Raw genomic sequence first — 19,403 nt, 5'->3', positions numbered from 1 at the left:
CAGAAGCAATTTAAGAAGGATCCAGCGCTATGGAAATGTGAAGGATTGTCTTAGGGGAGGAAGTATCTAGTGCTGGGTTTTAATTAACATTTTGGTTTTCAAAAATCTGTAACTTACTGAGATTTAGGGCTTAGTTTTACAATATTTTAAAAGTGAGATATTCTCTCCCTGACTCCCATGCAAATGGAAAATTACACTAAAGATAAATTTCCAAGAATTCAGAGAAAGTCAAAGTCCCACTCCCACTTCCTAGAGACCTTAGGTGAGGTATCTTCTAGGTCCCCCCATTTCAAACCCATATTATGTAAGTGCGATGAGTGGCATTAAAATCCTGCTTGTTGTTAACCTTTGACAAAATCTTCACAGTGTGTTGGACACATTTTTTCATAGCAACACATTAAAATCTAGCTTATGCCTTTTATTAGCGGCAAAGCATTTTATCACATGACCTTTCTTTGGGAACCATGGATGGAAATGACCTACATCTTCACTGTGGGAGTGGTTACGTGGGTGTGTGCAATTGCCAAAATTCAGCCAGCTGTGCGTTTCCAATAGATGCACTGTATTACATGTAAAGTACACCCCAATGAAGCTCGTTTTAAAAATATTAACCTCTTTGAACTTTGTACTTTGGTTATGTAAAAACAACAAAACACTTTGTTCTTGTTGCTAAAAGACTCACACTGACACATCTGGAGGGAAAACTTTCTTCTCTGCAACTTTCTCTCAAATGGTCTGGCAGTAACAACAGCAGCCATCTGTTCATGCATTCAGAGATGGATCAAACAGCTGAAGTGAAGTGTTAAATGACAAACTACACGGAGGGGGAAAGTAAAGGTTAGAAATAATAGTATTAAATCTTTTGAAATTTATTCTCCCCTTTAGTTTTCTTCCATGCTTTTTCTTCTTCTCTCTTCCTTTCTTCAACACTTTCCCCCCTCCCCCCTCTTTTTCCCCACTCTGTCCTTTACATTTTATTCCCTGCATATTTCAGCCCCGTGGTCAACCCGCATCACTGCCTCCATCTGCAGAGGTCAGGTACGAAGACCTGAGTGGGCTTTTGCTTGAGGATTTTGTAAGCTGTAAAGTGCTACCGGGGCCGGCTGGAGCTGGATTCAAACAGGAAGGTCTCATGGTGGAGACTTTCCTTCCGGGGGGAAGCCAGGCCGTAGGAAGGGTTTTCTATTGTGAGAATCGAAGGTCCAGGCACTGTGGAGGAGGAGGCTGCCTCAGAATCACCTCTGATGCTGTTTAAAATAAGCCAGATTCCAGATCCCCGTTCTGACTTCGAATTTCTGGGGACCCCGGCGGGGCTGCATTTTCACAATGGGCAGGAGTAACCTCCCAGGAGTTTGGGAGCCAGAAACCGAAGTGCAGCTGGCTCCCCTCCCACTCTGCCCATAAGCGCCTTTATTCTGCTTTTAGAACAATGAGCAACTTTTCTTTCCTTCAAGCCAGGGTTGGGGGAGGGCGGGTGTCAATCAGCCCTGTAATCTCTGGCCCAGCCCACTTGAAAATGAGCCCAGGGGCCGCCTAGGGAAACGCAGCCTTTATGCAAGCATCCGCCCTGGGTTTTTCAGTTTCTCTTCCTGATGCAGCAGTGGCGCCGAAAATCTGCGAAGAGGAAGACTCAGCCTTGCTTGTGAGTCTGGGGTCCAAAGGCGAGAGTGGATGAGAAAACGTAGTTGATGGGACAGAAAAGCAGGGGGGCTGGAAGCAAGGCGGGGTGGAGGGGAAACGATTTGTTCAGAAGACGACCTGGGTGGCTTGTTGGGGGAAGGGCAGACATGCCTAGTTCGCAGGGAGCACCCCAAACCCGGAGCCCTAGAACTTCAGAGCCTCTCCTCCCCCCTAGAAAGAATGCCTGTGGCTTCATCTCCCTTCCAAACATCTTTAAATGCCTTGAAAGAAACCTAACATATTCTTATTCATATTCATATTATCAAAGTATTAAAAGTCTTTTCTTGGTGGGGAGGGATGAGCTAAATGGGCCAGTTTGCTGGAGCTGCCACACCTAGAAGTCCTCAAGGAGGGTTGATGTCCTGCTGGGAAGGGCTTGAGACCAGCTGGCAGGAGAGCTGGGTTCCATCTGCCTCTCTACCCTCTCACTCCCCTCGTGATCTTTAGCAATCGAAAGAATCTCTCTGAGATGGGACAGGACCCATCTCCTGTCTAGCTAAATATATTGTGATGGTCAAAGAAATTAATTCATAAAAATGGCTGTGAAACCCAAGAAACTGTTAAAACTTTCTGTTGCCTGACATTTCCATCCACAGATGAGTGTAGGGGAAGGGTCTTAGTGGAATGGTTATTAATGATGGGTATACTTCAACTTAAAAAGCGTTTTGAGGGGAGACAAAGGTGAAATGAACATAGTTCCTGCTCCTGGGTGGCTGATTATCTAGTGAGGGGAGTATAATTTGGTAGGATGGGGTTCAAGGCAGGACTCGCTTGGCAGCATGAGAGAAGTTCACACCCTGGGCTAGACAAGTGGTTCTAAAAGTCACCTACACGTTGAAATCGCCGAGGGAGCTTGAAAAGATACTAAGGCTTAGGCTCAACCCAAGGGATACTGATTCAATTGGTTTTGCCCTTGGCTTGGGCATATGGATAGTAGAAACTCTCCAGGTGGTTCTAGGAAGCTGCCAAGGTTGAGGAGCATGGGTGAGATGTTCCAAAGACCAAGAGATGTCTGTTGTGGGTAAGACACAGCTTTCAGTAGAAGGAGTCTTTCAGGATGGCATTATTGTGATTATTATTGAGACATAGTTCGTATATCACATACTTCACCCTGTAAAGTGTATGTTAGGTGGATTTTAGTATAAGCCTGAGGTTGTGCCACCATGACCACCATCTAATTGGGATGATCTATTAGCATGTGCAGGTCTGATGGGTTGGAAGGCAGAGGTGAGAGTAATGCAGAGGAGGGAGATGCTTCAGCAGTGGCATCTTGGTGGGACAGAGTGAGGAGATGGGGGGAGTCCACTCTTACAGTAACCCAGGGGACATGCCACCAGAGAAATGGGGGTGCTGCCAGACAGCAGGTTGTGGCAGCTGTGGGTTTTGTGGGTGGAGTGGAGGCATTGTGTGTTCACACACACAATGGGGCCTTATGGTTCTACCTGGGGACAGGCACAGTGTTCAGGAAGCCTTTGCAGTTTTCTAGGCTGAGGTACGTGAAAGCCTGGACTAAGGTAGTGGCTGTGGGATTGAAAAGGGTTTGGAGGAGCTGACTTTGAGTCCATGAGGCAGGGGAAAGAGGTATCAGAAGGGACCAAGGAAGCTAAGGGAACTAGGAGATGGGGAGAGGTTGGTGTGGCGGATAGTGTAGTTTGCTTGTAGACCTCTTGGATTTGAGGGGCAGATGTTTGCAGAGGTGCAGATGTCCTGAGGCAGGTTGGAAAGGGGAATCTGGAGAGAGGTGAGTGTTGGATTGAATAGTGGGGAGCCACCTCATTAGGCTTGTGACCCCCAGGGACTGAATAGAGAGGTCCCCTGGGAGCGCTCAGACACTTGCAAGATGTGGCCCCATGAAAGAGGACCTGACTGGATCTGGAGTCACTGGGAGGAAGAGGAGGAGATTCTAATGGCTGGAATCTAAGTGAGTTTCGACTCTGAGTGATTCAACTGGGGAAGTTACTTCTGGGAGGCAGAGGTGGCTGAAGGCAGGAAGAAGACACAGAAAGGGAGGCCAGTGGCATGTCTGTACAGGGGCTCAGTGAGACCAGCACTGGTCTGTGGCAGGAAGTCCGCTTTGGTGGGAGGGCTGCAGTGATTGGGTGCCTCTGAGGCTGGGGCCCTAACACTCAGCTGCCCAGAGCCTGTCCCTGCTATTTGGCTGCGCTCACTTGGCCTTTAACCTACACAGGGGTCCTCAATCTCAGGCGTTTCATAGCCCTTGACTTGGCAATGCTGTCCATTCCTGCCGGTGGCTGTTTTGGCTTTGTCTGGGCTCCCTGGGAGAGGAAGTGACATTTCTTGGCATGTAGCCCTCACTCCTTGCTCATGATTGGACCGTGTGATATGACAATGTTTTCTGGGAGGGAACATGCAGAGCTGGGGCGGGCAGAGTTAAAAAGTTTTTCCGGCACTTTCCTGCCTCAGCTGAGCTTGAGGCTTGTGGACCGGCCGGAGGTTGACAAATTCCCAGCCATGTGGCTGTGCTCTGTCCTGCCCTTCCTGGCCAGCATTGCCCTTTTTGCTCCCGTGGATGTCGCCACTGGTGAGTGGGGTTGTTTCCAGTCTGCATCGAGGGTGGAGCCACCGGGCCTTTGGGGTGGGGAGAGTAGCTGGAGGAGGCTGGTTTCCACCGCCTCAACCCTGGTTTTCCACTCTTTGCTGGGCCTTGCATTCTCCCCCGACCTCCCACCCCACCCCGCCATTTTCTGGCCTCACCTTAATCTCTTTGCTCTACTTGGGGTTGTAGGGGAGAAAAAATAATTTTCCTTCTACCCTTCTGAGTTCTTAGCTGAGGCCACTGTAAAGACAGATTAAGAAGAGAAAAACAAACCGAAGTTTCTTAACAGGTGTACCTCCTGTATCCAGGAGAGCCTCCCCCCCCCCCCCCCCCCCCCCCCCCCCCGCCCAGGAAGATCCCTTAATCTGTAGAGTGCCTCAGAATTCAGGACCACATCCATCTTAATAGGGAAGGGGAGGTGGTCTGTAAGGAGAGTAGATGATATAGGAAAGATGAATGGGCCCTTAGAAGAATAGATGGGGGATTTGGTAGTTAGTGACAAAGTTAGGGCATGGTGTCTCCTCTCCTGTCATAAGAATCAGTCATCTTTGGTTAATGAAACTCGCCTGAGATCTGTGCCAGTTGAGTTCCTTTTGGAAGACTTGTCTTTAGATAGATAAGGGGAGTTCAGGCAAAGCTTCTCCCTGCATTTGCTTTTTTTTTTTGAAAAAAAATTGTTTCATTGAGGTTGTATTGGTTTATAACATTGTGTAATTTCAGGTGTATGCTATTATATATCAATTTCTGTATAGACTGCATCGTGCTCAGCACCAATAGTCTAGTTTTTATCTGTCACCATACATATGTGCCCCTTTACCCCTTTGCCCAACCCCCCACCCTCTTCCCCTCTGGTAACCACTAATCTGTTCTCCTTATCTATGTGTTTATCTTCTGTATATGGGTGAAATTATATGGTGTTTGTCTTTCCCTGTCTGACTTATTTTGCTTAATTTAATACCCTCGAGGTCCATCTATATTGTTGCAAATGGGATTTTTTTTTATGGCTGAGTAGCATTCCATTGTGTATGTGTATCGCATTTTCTTTATCCATTCATGAGTTGATGGGCACTTGGGTTGCATCCATGTCTTGGCTATTTTGAATAATGCTTCAAAGAACATAGGAGTGCATAAATCTCTTCATATTGTTGATTTCATGTTCTTTGGGATAACTGGATGTCTTTTGGGATCCTATGGTATCCCACTATGGAACCCCAATAGTGGGATCGCTGGATCCTATGGTATTTCTATTTTGTATTTTTTGGGAAATCTCTGTTTTCCATAGTGGCGGCACCAGTTTGCATTCCCACCAGCAGTGAATGAGGGTTCCCTTTTCTCCACATCCTCTCCAAAATTTGTCATTTTTTGTCTTGTTCATTATAGCCATTCTGACAGGTGTAAGGTGATACCTGATTGTAATTTTGATTTGCATTTCCCTACTTCTTAGCGATGTTGAACGTCTTTTCATGTGCCTGTTGGCCATCTGTATATCTTCTTTGGTGAAATGTCTGTTCCTATGCTCTGTCCATTTTTTGATCAGATTGTTTCTTCGATGTTGACTTGTATGAGTTCTTTATATATTTTGGAATTCACTCCTTGTTGGCTATTTGATTTACAAATATTTTCTTTCAGTTGATGGGTTGTCTTTTCATTTTGTTCATGATTTCCTTTGCCTAGCATAAGCTTTTTAAAAGTTTGAAGTAGTGTCATTTGTTTATTTTTTGTTTTGTTTCTCTTGCCTGAGTAGGCATGATATTCGAAAAGATGGTGCTAGGACTGAAGTCAAAGAGTGTACTGCCTCTATTTTCTTCTAGGAGTTTTGTGGTTTCAGGTCTTACATTTGAGTCTTGAATCCATTTTGAGTTAATTTTTGTGTTTGGTGCAAGATAACGGTCTACTTTGATTCTTTTGCATGTGGCTTTCCAGTTTCCCCATCACCGTTTGTTAAAGAGACTTTCCTTTCTCTGTTGTATGTTCTTGGCTCCTTTGAAAATTAGCTGTCCATAGCTGTGTGGTTTATTTCTGGGCTTTCAGTTCTGATCCATTGATTGTGTGTCTGTTTTTGTGCCAGTACCATACTGCTTTGACTGCTATAGCTTGGTAGCATATTTTGAAGTCAGGGACTGTGCTGCCTCCAGCTTTGTTCTTTTTTCTCAGGATGGCTTTGGCTATTCGGGGTCTTTTGTTGTTTCACATACATTTTAGGATTTTTTGTTCTATTTCCATGAAGAATGTCATTGGGATTCTGATTGACATTGCACTGAATCTATAGATTGCTTTAGGTAATATGGACACTTTAAGTATGTCTAATCTTCCACTCCATGAGCATGGAATATCTTTCCATTTCTTTTTGTCTTTTTGATTTCTTTCAATAATGTCTTATAGTTTTCTGTGTATAGGTCTTTCACCTCCTTGGTTAATTTTAATCCTGGATATTTTCTTCTTTTTGTTGTGATTGTAAGTAGTATTGTATTCTTGACTTCTCTGCTAGTTCATTCTCTGTGTATAGAAATGCAACTGATTTTTGTAGGTTGATTTTCTCCTCTGCAGCTTTGCTGTAGTTGTTGATTATTTATATCAATTTTGTGTTGGATTCTTGAGAGTTTTTTATATATAGAATCATGGCATCCACAAACAGTGAGAGTTTTACTTCTTTCTGTCCAGCATGGATCCCTTTAGTTCTTTTTCTTTCCTAATTGCTCTGGCCAAAACCTCCAGTACTATGTTGAATGGAGTGGTGAGAGTGGGCATCCTTGTCTTGTTCCTGTTCTCCAAGGGTTGGCTTTCGATTTTTCACTGTTATGTATGATGTTGGCTGTGGGTTTGTCATATATGGCCTTTATTATTTTGAGGTACTTTCTTTCTATGCTCTTTTTATTGAGAGTTTTTATCATAAATGGATGTTGGATCTTGTCAAATGTTTTCTCTGTACTTGTTGAGATGATCATGTGATTTTTATTCCTCATTTTGTTGAGGTTGTATATCACATTGATTCATCGGTGGATGTTGAACCATCCTGCATCCCTGGTCTAAATCCCAGTTGATCACAGTGTATGATCCTCTTAATGTATTGCTGTATTCAGTTTGCCAGTATTTTGTTGAGGATTTTTGCATGTATGTTCATCAGTGATATTGGCCTGTAATTTTGCTTCCTTGTGTTGTCCTTGTCTGGTTTTGGTATCTGGCTAATATTGGCCTCATAGAATGAGTTAGGAAGTGTTTGTCTTCTTCAATTTTTCTGAATAGTTTGAGAAGAATTGGTATTAACTCTGTTTGTATGTTTGGTAAAATTCTCCCGAGAAGGCAGCTGGTCCTGGACTTTTGTTTCTTAGGAGGTTTTTGATAGTTGTTTCTCTCTTTACTTGTGATTGGTCTATTCAGATTGTTTATTTCTTGTTGATTTAATTTCTGGAGATTGTATGAGTTTTAAGAATTTATCCATGTATTCTCTATCCAATTTGTTGGCTTATAGATTTTCATAACATTCTCTTATAATCCTTTGCATTTCTGTGATAACTATTGTAATTTCTCCTCTCTCAGTTTTAGTTTCACTTATTTGAGGCTTCTCTCTTTTTTTCTTAGTGAGTCTGGCTAAGGGCATGTCACTTTTGTTTATCTTCTCAAAGAACCAGCTCTTAGTTTCATTGATGCTTTGTACTGCTTTTGAGTCTCTATTTCATTTATTTCTGCTCTGATTTTTATTATTTACCTCCTTCTGCTGACTTTGGGCTTTGTTCTTCTTCTTCTAGTTCTGTTAGGTGTAGCTTAACATTATGTATTTGAGATTTTTCTTGTTTGTTGAGGTAGGCCTAGTACTGCTTTTGCAGCATCCCATAATGTTGGTATGTTATGTTTTAATTTTCATTAGTTTCCAGATATTTTTTATTTCTCCTTGATTTCTTCATTGATCCAATGGTTGTTCAGTAGCATGTTGTTTAATCTCCACATATTTGTGCCCGTCCCATCTTTTTCCTCATAGTTGATTACTACTTTTATAGCATTGTAGTGGGCAAAGATGTTTGATACGATTTCAGTCTTCTTAAATTTGTTGGGGCTTGCCTTGTTTCCCGACATGTGGTCTCTCTTTCAGAATGTCCCATGTGCACTTGAGAAGAATGTATATTCTGCTGTCTTTGGATGGAATGTTCTATATATTTATATATATATATATATAGTCCATCTGCTCTAGCATTTCATTTAAGGCCACTGTTTCCATGTTGACTTTCTGCCTAGGTGATCTATCCATTGATATAAGTGGGTTGTTGGGGTCCCCTACCGTTATTGTGTTGCTGTCAGTTTCTCCCTTTAGGTCTGTTAGTAGTTGCTTTCTAGACTACGGTGTTCCTGCGTTAGGTGCATATATATTCATAAGTGCTATGTCCTCTTGGTGTAATGTCCCTTCGTCATTATATATTGCCCCTCTTTAGCTCTCATTGTCTTTTCTATCTTGAAATGTGCTTTGTCTGTTAGAAGTATGACAACACCTCTTTTCCTTTGCTTGCCATTTCCTTGGAGTATCATCTTTGATCCTTTCACTCTGATCCTATGTTTGTCTTTAGAGCTGAGATGTGTTTCCTGGAGGCAGCATATTACTGGGTCTTGTTTTTTAATCCCTCCAGCCACCCTGTGTGTTTTGATTGGGGAATTCCATCCGTTTACATTTAGAGTGATTATTGATAAATGAGGGCTTAATACTGCCATTTTATCTCTTTTTATCTGGCGGTTCTATATTTCCACTGTTTTTCTTCTCTTGTGTTTCTGACTGCCATTTCAGTGTAATGGTTTTCTCAGTTTTCTCTTTATTTATGATTTGTGGCTCTGCTGTGACTTTTTGTTGAGTGCTTACCATGAGGGTGGTATAAAACATCTCATAGACGAGATAGTTCATTTTCTTTTTTTTCCTTTTTTTAGTGAGGAAGATTGGCCCTGAGCTAAGATCTGTTGCCAATCTTCGTATTTTTGCTTGAGAAAGATTGTCGCTGAGCTAACATCTGTGCCACTCTTCCTCTATTTTATGTCAGATGCCAACAAAGCATGGCTTGATGAGTGGGGCTAGGTCCACACCCCGGATCCGAACCCACAAACCCCTGGCCGCTGAAGAAGAGTGCGCAAACTTAACCACTACACCACCAGGCCGGCCAAGATATTCCATTTTCTGCTAGCCTCTAATCTCCATTAGGCTAAGCAGGTTCGACCTCTTTCCTCTATCCCTTCTGAGTTACTGTTGTCACAAATTCTGTTTTGTGTTGTGAGTGCATGATTAAATTGAAGTGTTTATATTTATTTTTGAGGCTTTCTTCCCTTTATCTTTTATGTCATAATTAAGTGTTTGCTAACCTCTTCTGATAGCTTCAATTTCTGATTTTGTCTATTTATCTGCTTGCTCAAAGCTTTGTAAACCTTTGCCTTTTTGTTTCGGCTAGGAGGGCTTCCTTCATCATTTCTTGTAAGGCAGGTCTGGTGGCGATGAACTCCCTCGACCTTTGTTTATATGGGAAAGCTTTTATTTCTCCATCATATCTGAAGAATAGTTTCACTGGAGTAATCTTGGCTGTAAGATTGGTCTTTCAGTATTTTGAATATATCATTCCCTTCTCTCCTGTACTGTAAAGTTTCTGGTGAGAAATCCCCTGAAAGCCTGATAAGGGTTGCTTTGTAGGTTAGTTTCCTCTGCCTTGCTGCTTTTAATATTTTTTCTGTGTCATCGACCTCTGCCAGTTTTCCTTTGATATGCCTTGGAGAAAGTCTCTTTACATCGACGTAATTAGGAGTTCTATTGGCTTCATGTACTTGTAAGTCCAGTTTCTTCCCCCAGTTTGGGGAGTTCTCAGCTCTTATTTCTTTGAACAAGCTCTCTGCTCCTTTCTCCCTCTAGAGTACCTATAATCCTTATATTGCTTTTGCCAATTGAGTCAGATATTTCTGAAAGAATTTCTTTATTTTTTAAAAACCTTAGTTCTCTCTCCTTCACCTGAAGCATTTCTGTATTTCTGGTCTCTAGTTCACTAATTCTGTCCTCTATAACCTCGGCTCTACTTTTGATGGTTTCTAGACTATTTTTTATCTCATTGTGCTCTTCATGCCAGATTTGTGTTTTGATTCCTTTATTGCTTAAATTTTTTTGGTGAAGTATTCCTTCTGTTCTGTAATTTTATTGCTGAGTTTATTGCACTGTCTTTCTGAGTTTTCTTGTAACTCATTGAGTTTCTTTGTGACAGCTATTTTGAATTGTTTGTCATTTAAGATTGTAAACATTTATGATTTCAGGCTTGGTTTCTGGAGACTCATCATCTTCCTTTTCCTCTGAAATGTTCCTGTGGTTCTTCTTGGTGTTTGATGATTGATCCTTCGCCGGTGCGTTTGTGGTAGTGTTACATCACAGGTTCCACCTGCCACCACTGGGTAGGGGGGCAGGAGCTGTGTTTTCTGATCCTGCCGTATCTGTTGTAGTTGTGGTGGTAGAGACACTCTGTGTCTGCAAGGGCTGCCGCAACCACTTGGCAGGTTGCACTCAGGTGGGCCAGGTCGCTGTGCTTGATGGGGCCAGCTGAGTTGGAGTGCTCGATGGGAGGTGCACCTATGTAGTGGCTGAGATGCACACCTCACTGGGGAGCCTTGCCACAGGTGAGGCCACGACAGCACTGTGGATGCTGCTGCGGGCCAGGCTACCACTCAGAAAGCGTTTGTACGTGGGCTGGGCTTCCCCCGCCTCCATTTACACTCCTGCCTGGCCACTGTGTGAGATTCTGAGACTGGGATCACTGCTGCTGGGGAGGTGGAGAGGTGCCCTCACCTAGTTCCACCGCGTTCTGGGCATCTAGTCCACCCACCTTCATATGGATGGCAGCGTGGGTCTCTCAGGTGTCCTTTTGTGCTGTGTAGGGAATCCTCTGTTGGTTCATGAATATCTGTTTAGTTATAATTTAGAGGGAAGAGACCAAGGGAACAACTCATTCTGCCATGATGCTGACGTTACTCCCCACATGCCTTTTTTCAAGTGCATACCCCTCAAAATGATCACGACACCAAAGACATATTTTGGGGTGACATATCCCATTACCCTTAAGTGTGCCATCCAATTTTGTTCTTCCTGTCCGACGATCTCAGTTCTTCTGATGACCCTGGGACTGCAACTCCTTCTTGGGTCAGTGCTTTGAATGGCACTCAGGGGGCCATGGAGGTCTGAGGCTCAGACCACACTTCCCACCAGTTTGTGCACTGCCCTTTCAGGTCCCTGAGCAGTGTCTTCTCTGCTGCTGTCCGAATTCCTGCTTTGGACAGCAAGGAGAATCCAGGCAGGCAACTCTCAAGGGTCTCAGTCCTAAGAGTCAGGGGCCTTTTTCTAGTGACCAGGAGTCCTACGTGGTGTCCAGGCTCTAACCACATTTGCTCCTGCTGTGGGCACTGTGGCTGCTCCTGACTCTCATATTGAGGGAGGATAGAGTCTGAAGGCTTCTGGCTAAGGGATTCCATCTGTGACTTCTCTAGTCTCTGCTCTCCTCCTCCCCTCTAACTCCCTCTTCCCATTGTTAACTCTAATTTTCTGATATGCCTGCTTCCCACACCAGATTCTCTCCTGGCCTCCTGCCCTGCCATATCATGTGCCCACTCTGTCCTTTAACCTCTCCCCACTGTCATCCCCTACTCTCCGCAGTTCTCCGACCCCTCTCTACTGTGTGCTTCCCATCCCCACTTCCCCCCACTCCAAGTCCTTCCTCCACACCTCATGGGTCATTGTCTACAAGGCACCTTCACGTGCATGGCTCTTCCCAACTATCCGGGACCCTAACTTTCCGGGGTGCCTTTTGTCCAGAGAGTCTTCCCTCTATCCCCATTCTCCTAATGCCTTCACCACGGGGAGCCCTGAGGTATAGTGCACAGCCCCTCATGCACAGACCTGCGCCTGTCTTGGTGCTTCATCCTCCTAACTCCCCTCCAGTGCAGGCTCCTGCGCTTGGCCCTGCTTCATCCTGGGCCTTTCACCCAGCACCACCCAACCCCACTCCTGCATCCCAGACCTCACACTCATAAGGCCTCCAGTCTCCAGCCCACAGGTGTGGACTCCTCTCCCTGGTCCTTCATCACTCCTCCTCACGTGGTATCCTGCCTTGCCCCCACACCTTGCTCACCTTCCTGGGGGTCCTCACTAAGTTCTCCTCTCTCACAGACCCTTCACCCATACCCAGAGCACGCCTCCTGTCCTGTCAGCACAGTTACCCAAGTTGTCCCAGGATCACCTATCACCCCCCAGTACCAGGCCCTCACCATTATCTCTCCTGCCCTGTCTTGCCTTCCCCTCCCCCAATGACAAGACACTGCTCTTATTCTCATGAAGGCCCAGCTCCTGGCCCTTCCTTCTGCCCTTTGTTTCCTTGACCCCAGTGGGCTTTCGTGCCTACTCCCTTTATCTGAAATCCATGTTGATGGCATTTGGTCGGCTGTGTCCTTTCCCTACAGTGGGCCTTCATTCAGCACCGCCCCTCCTGTGCTGGAAGTCTGACCCAATCCTCTTTGGAAGTACATCCTGCCCCACTACCCGACCTGCTCCAACCATGTAGTTCCTTCCCCAGGCTGAGCTCCTTGGCATTTCAGATCTATTTTCTCTTCTATCCCCGCTCCTTTCTAAGTCTCAACTACCCTTGGACACACTGCGCTGACTCTTTGAGACCCTGCCACCCGCCTTTCCCAGGGGATGGGAAAGGTCCATCCCCTGGCAGGTCCATCCAACTTGCCACCTGGGGCCTCGCTGTGCCTCTTCAACTCTGGACCGAGGTCCACACTTTCACAACCCCTTTAGGTAATGGCCCAACCTAAACTCTCTTGTGTCACAATCTACCCCTTTGCCTGAGGCCTGAAGCCTCACCCTCCCTGGGCCCCAAGTTGTCCACCCATGGTGAGCCCTCAACCCCCACTCCCTATCTCACCATATCCCATCTTCGCACCACAGTCAACCTGACCATGGATCCCTCCCATCCCAGGCCCCTCACATCCCCTCACTCTGCCCTAATGAGACCTCCACTTCACTGTGGCCTTCTTGCCTATCCGTTGCCCCCTGCAGGCCAGCCTGTCCGCTACCTGGCTCCTTAGGCAGCCCCTGCCTCCCTCTCCTGGCACCTGTCCTACCTGTTTGCCCATCTCCATCCCCCACCTTCAGCAATTCCCTCTCCTCCTTTCCCCTTTCCTGCTTTCCTGCATTGGAAAGCTCATCCTTGTGCCTTTGCACATGTGGATTTTCTGCATCCTCCAGACCCTGAGAGACTCAGGACAGCACAACTTTTCTATTAAACATCTTACGTGCAGTTATTTCCGTAAATTCCACAAATTTCCACAAATTGACAGTTTCATGTGGTCTCCTCCTTGCCCAGGATCCCCCAGTCTTCTTTATAACCTCACAGTGGTGTCTCACCATGGATCTGTGCAACCGAGATTTTTTGCTGATGGATACTTGGATGGTCAGCCCTTCCTGCACTATGACAGTGAGAAAGGCAGGGCAGAGCCCCGTGGGCTGTGGGCAGGCGCTGTCCTGGGAGCGGAAACCTGGAACACAGAGACAAAAGACTTAACAGAGAAGGGGAAGGACCTCAAAATGACTCTGGCAGACATCATGGCCCTGCAGGACCAGAAAGGAGGTGAGTGTGGGGAGGAGACACAAGTGATATGATGTCTTTTCCAGGAAAGTTTGGGGCAGACAGCAAGGACCTGTGTCTTTCCACTGGATTGTTGGCAAGTGGGGTTGGGGAATGGGGGCTGTGGAGTTCCACAGGGAGGTGGCCATTACTCAGCCAGCACAGGAAGACATGGAGGACAGAAGGAGGGGCCCCCTGGCTGTAGTTTCTCACTTGGGCAGGGAAGGCAGAGGGACAGAGAATGGAGAAGTCACTGCTCGGTGGGGGCAGACTTTCACTCCCTCCAGGAGATCCGGGGCTGTGAGATCCAAGAAGACAACAGCGCCAGGGGCTTGTGGCATTTCTGCTATGATGGGGAGCTCTTCCTCTCCTATAACCCGAAGACCAATGAGTGGACGGTGGCCAAGTCCTCGGCTCAGACCCAGGCTGTGGAGATCAAGAAGTCCTGGGAAGCAGATGGCTTTCAAAGCCAGTATTACCGTGCCCGTGTGCATGGAGAGCTCTGTGGAAGACTGCGGAGATATCGGAAATCCTGGATGGGCTTCATGGACAGAGCAGGTATGACCCTGGAGCAGGAACTGCTTGTCCCCCAGGCCCCTGGAGCCTCCCTGCCAACTCTGCCCAAGGAAACCGCCCTGCACTATGGGATGCAAATATGTTGTGATGGGGGTTTGTGTTGTGATTTGCCTGTTGTGTTAAAGCCACTGCATAAAGAAACCACACAGGTGGGCAGGGCAATGAACCGTTCCAGTGTCCATAATCCAGGGAAGCGGTGTGGCCTTACACAAAACACTGAAACTGGGAAGGTGGGTGTCAGGCAGGAGAGGAAGCCTCCTTCTGGGGTGCGAGTCCCCCTGACTCCCTGCCTGCCTGTCACAGACAAACCACCCCCTCATCTCCTTTCACAGCCTCACCACGTGGATCCAAGAGAGTGAACCTCAATCCCACTCATCCTCCTGGCAGTCTAGAGGAATTTGGCCTTAGGGTGAAGGACAGGCTTGGGAAGGTCCTGGGTCACTGAGGGCTTCAGCCAAAGCTGGGACGGTGTGGAGAGCCCTGTGGTCTCCATCTCCCTCGGAGGGGAGTGGGGCTGGGACACCAGCCTCACTAGCTTCGTGCTTTCTTCCCCAGTGCCCCCAGCAGTGAACGTGACGCGCAGCCAGGCCTCGGGTGGCATGGTCAACCTGACGTGCTGGGCTTTTGGTTTCTCCCCTCGGAACATCTCAGTGACCTGGCTTCAGGATGAGGAACCCCTGAGCCAGGATGCCCAGCAGTCTGGGGCTGTCCTGCCTGATGGCAATGGCACTTACCAGACCTGGGTGGCCATAAGGATTCCGCAAGGAGAAGAGCAGAGGTTCATGTGTCACGTGGAACACAGCGGGAACCACACTGCACACCCTGTGACCTCTGGTGAGCCTGGGGTGCTCCTGGAGGGGTCCTGACCCTGGTGGAGTCAGGGGCCTGGGTGGGAGAGAAGAGAGAAGGGCTATGGCTCTCATGTGCGCAGGTTGTAATAAGGCTCTTTTTCAGGAAAGGCCGTGGTGCAGCAGTTTGAATGGCCAGTCATTCTGGCTCTTGCTCTTGGTTGTAGTAGTATTGTTTTTATTGCCATGACTGTGTGTGTCCTATGTTACAAAAAGAAGAAGACAACACCAGCTGCAGAGAGCACAGGTGAGAAAACTGGGCATTGAGCGGACATGGTTGGGCTCTGCCTGGGATGTAGGGCCCTCTTATCTCCCTATGCACGATAGAAGTGAGGATGACAAGCCTCTGTAACGAGAGCTGAGGGTTAGAGTACTTGTGAGGGGAAGGGGGGCCACATCAGCATCTACACCCCTTGGTCCTGCCCACAGCCAAGGCCAGGCTGGGCCCCTTGAGTGTGCAGCTGTGGCCACTCCTTGCTCCAGATAAGGATTGGGCAGCAAGGAGGACGGTGGCTCCCTGCTGTGCCCTCATCCCTCTGTCTCTGTAACTTAGGCTGACCAGCTCATCCAGGGGCAATGTGTTGGGATCATGTGCCCATTAGGAAAGGCCTGGGGTGCTCAGGGAATCAGAAGGAGCAAGCAGTAAAAGCATCGGTGACCTAGTGGGAGTGTCACCCAGTGGGGAAGCATAGGAATGAGAGGGGACACCTGTAGTCCCTTCCTGCCTGTACCCGCTCCCCCCAATTCTCCAGCCACTATGAGGAATCCAAGTAGAAGACCCACGAGGCCCAACCTGGGGCTCACTGGTTGGTGCCTGAGCCCTGCCTAGGATGTCCTGTTGGGAGGTCCCACTTGCAAAAGACAGTTGGGTCCTGAGCACTGGTGGTCATCTTCTGTCCATTTTGTAGGCCCTCCAATTCCTCCTCCAGGAACCGTCTCCCGAGCGTTGTTTCCTTTGGGTCCCTCCTGTTCTCTACACCTTCCCAGTTCCCATAGCATGGCCTCATGGTTCCTGGAGTTTCCTTGAAGATAATATGGAAGAGCAGAAGAGCATATTGCCCTGGACCATGTGGGGAGAGAGGACAGCCCATTCTCAGGGCAGCTGTGGTCACTGTTTATATCCCACCTGCAGGTTTTTCCTGCCCAGCGCCTTGGGGTCCAGTCCAAGGGGGCATGCAGAGTGGGCACTGGGGCTGTGTTTGGGGCCTCACCTGGCTGTCCCTGAGCCAGTTCTCTTCCCCATGGTGGCCACTGCCCTGTGCTTTAGAGGAAGGGACGGTCAACATAATTTCCCCGCTACCAGTTTGCGTGAGGGGCAAGGAAAGGGGAAGAGGGAGTTTTGTGTTTGGGCAAAGAAGAAAAGCAATGCCTGAAAGTGTGAAGGGCTGAGGGGTGCCAGGATGTGGGTCTTTTGTTCCCACCAGTTCTATGTGACCCTTGAGAGGGAAGTAAGTTCTCACCCTTGAACCTAATATCCTTCTCACTTGGCCCTCAGTCCTGGGCAGACTGGGAGAGTTTGTCACCTTCCCCACAGCAAGGGGCTCCATCTGTGTTACAGCCAGAGCAGAGGCCATTGCGGGTCTGTGGTGTATCCTGCTCTGGCCCCCAGAGACGGAACAGCAGTTCAGGTTCCCTTGCGGCAGAAATGGTTGCCTCCCCCTGTCACTGCGGCATTAGTCAAGAATAGTGTGAAAGACGTGCTCATTTCTCAATATTCCTACTTTAAATTTTGCTGTCCAAAACTAGTGTTTATGTTGTCAGCTGGCTAACCTTAATAGGATTTCCTCCCGTACTATCCTTGCAATACATAGAGAACAAAACAGGAATTCAAATGGGGATCTCTGCGTTCAGTTCCCAGGCGCGGAACCACATCACTTTCCTGTCAGTAGCCATGCTGCAGTGGCTGCTCACAAAGAAGAACCAGAAGAACTTACAACTATGCACAACTGTGTACTGGGGCTTTCTCATGGGGGAAAGAAGAAAAAGAAGCAAGATTGTAACAGATGTTAGCTAGGGTGACTCTTCCCCTGCAAACAAAACAAAACAAAACAAAACAAAGTGAACCCCTGAGTCCACATTGAGAAGCAGATTTAGTTCGGGCAGTTAGAGCAGTGTCCAGTTGAGTCCCTGCTAGAAACAGGAGCAGGAAGGCCTGGGCAGCCTCCGCGCAGCAGCAGCACTCTGGCTGAAGCTGAGATTCCAGGGGCCAGTGGGCCAAGAAGGAGCAAAGAAGGCCAAGTGCCACCTGAGAGCCTGGGTCAGGTGTGAAGGTCACGGCCAGGCCGGACCTCTGCGAGCATTGGGTGCTCCAGGGTCAGGTCGGTACAGACTCTGCCTGCTGGTCAGCTAAGCTTCCTGATGGGCTTTCCATTTCGGAGCTGCTGGCTCAGGGCTGGGGGAGGGAAGGAGGCTGAGCTGCAGCAGGAGGTCAGTGCCTGTGGTGGAGCAGGGCCAGTGGAGCAGACGCCGGCCCCGGTGGGCAGATGCTTGTGCAGGTGAGGAGGCCTGAGAAGGAAGTGTGTGTGTGACCACTCTCAGGCCTGGAGGACCAAGGAGTAGAGGCTTCTCTTTCAGGGAGGCCTCCCACCGTGTTGGGGAGACTGGGGGCTTGAGAGGAGGGGAGGGCCTTGGCTTTCCACTCCTGGATGTTGTCCCTTAATCCTGTGGCCCTTTCTTCTTCCTGCGTGGTGGGTGGTGGAAGCAGGGACAGGCGAGGATGTTGGAGTCATGGGAGGAGATCAGCAAGGGCTGGGGTGGGGTGATAGGGAGAAAAAGTGGGGGTGTTATTTTACCTCAGAGAAAGGCAGAACCTGATTTGGGCGCAACTGAAGGAGAATTCCTGAGGGAATAAAAAAAGACTCTTGTGCAACCAGTTCAACACTTATTGGCTTCTCTTTCCCCAGAGCTCGTTAGCCTGCACCATCAACACCAGTTGGCGCCAACGGACCTGAATGGCACGGAGCTGCTGGGATGTCAAGTCTCTGCTGTCAGCCCCTGAGTCCACTGATTCAACTGAGGACACTTAGAATCTGCAGCCAGGAGGCCTGAATTCAGCTCCCTGCTCGGGTCTTACTAGCACTGTCCCTCTTGGTGCCTCGGTTTCCTCATCTAAGAAATGGAACAAATAAGAGTATTTATTTCCAGTTGTGGTTGCAGGATCAAAAGTGTTAATATATATAAGTTCCTTGCAGCTGCACTACATTATTTATCAGTATTTTTATTTTTTGTGATATTACCTGTCTAATAATTCTATTATTATCAGTGAGACTTATCTGTGAATTCCTTTGTTATGGCTCTACTCGAGGACTCTTTTTTCTTTCTTTTCATTTTGGAGGAAGATTGGCCCTGAACTAACTACTGCCAGTCCTCCTCTTTTTTGCTGAGGAACCTGGCCCTGAGCTAACATCCATGCGCATCTTCCTCTACTTTATATGTGAGACGCCTACCACAGCATGGTGTGCCAAGTGGTGTCGTGTCCGCACCCAGGATCCGAACCCTCGAACCCCGGGCCACCGAGAAGTGGAATGTGTGAATTTAACCGCTGCACCACCAGGCCGGCCCCTACGCAAGGACTCTTATACCAGCTTTCCTGGCACCTTGAGTTGCCCTTCAGTCCCTATCACACTCATATATGCATTGTTTCATATCGACCTTGTCCGTATAATTTCCTATTGTTAACTGTTTAAATGCTGTTTGAAAACACATATCTGGTCTGTGTTTTACTTTATGTGCCTGGGAAGGGACAGGGTGTGAGGTTCTGGGGAGAAGGAGAGGTGTGTCTCGATGCCTGGACACAGCCTTAAAAAATCTCCACCTCCATCACCGCCAACTCCCAGTGAGTGACAGGTTCACAGCCAAGCATAAAGGGCTGGGAGGAGATGGGATGGGACACCTGGGGCCAATGTTCCTGGGTGAGCTTGTGAGGGAAATTCTGCCTGAAGAGGTGACACCTGGTGATGAAGCAAAGCTGAAGTGTGACATCAGGGGAGGGAGACTGGAACAGTGCTCTGGGGTTCCCAGATTAAGAATATTAGGGGTCAGTGTGCTTCTGGGGTGAAGTGACTGCTGAAGATACGTGGACTGAGTTGATGAGAGAATAAATAAGCAGAGAATGTGGGT

At 47.7% G+C, this 19,403-nt stretch overlaps 1 protein-coding gene and 1 long non-coding RNA gene across 3 annotated transcripts in view; one reads left to right on the top strand and one right to left on the bottom strand.

The window, feature by feature from the left end:
- LOC139045864 (uncharacterized) overlaps window positions 1-19,403 on the bottom strand; it is a 98,942-nt gene that overhangs the window by 5,319 nt on the left and 74,220 nt on the right. The window lies entirely within an intron of this gene.
- On the top strand, window positions 714-18,986 carry LOC106827646 (MHC class I polypeptide-related sequence B-like). Its single transcript, XM_070515299.1, has 6 exons — window positions 714-837; window positions 13,600-13,863; window positions 14,131-14,418; window positions 14,992-15,270; window positions 15,391-15,531; window positions 18,188-18,986. Exons 1-6 carry the CDS (start codon window positions 807-809, stop codon window positions 18,280-18,282), a joined length of 1,098 nt encoding a protein of 365 aa, XP_070371400.1. The 5' UTR covers window positions 714-806; the 3' UTR covers window positions 18,283-18,986.

The sequence above is a fragment of the Equus asinus genome, chromosome 8 (genome assembly GCF_041296235.1).
Source record: "Equus asinus isolate D_3611 breed Donkey chromosome 8, EquAss-T2T_v2, whole genome shotgun sequence".
Classification (NCBI taxonomy): domain Eukaryota; kingdom Metazoa; phylum Chordata; class Mammalia; order Perissodactyla; family Equidae; genus Equus; species Equus asinus.
Note: the sequence above shows the minus strand (reverse complement) of the source record. Positions and strands in the feature narration are given on the sequence as shown.

Bases quoted from the DNA above. Each gene is read 5' to 3' on its own strand.
- LOC106827646 (XM_070515299.1), top strand. From the start codon at position 807: ATGACAAACTACACGGAGGGGGAAAGTAAAG. The intron at 15,271-15,390 runs GTGAGCCTGGGG...GCTCTTTTTCAG, and splicing joins TGCACACCCTGTGACCTCTG to GAAAGGCCGTGGTGCAGCAG. The intron at 15,532-18,187 runs GTGAGAAAACTG...CTCTTTCCCCAG, and splicing joins ACCAGCTGCAGAGAGCACAG to AGCTCGTTAGCCTGCACCAT.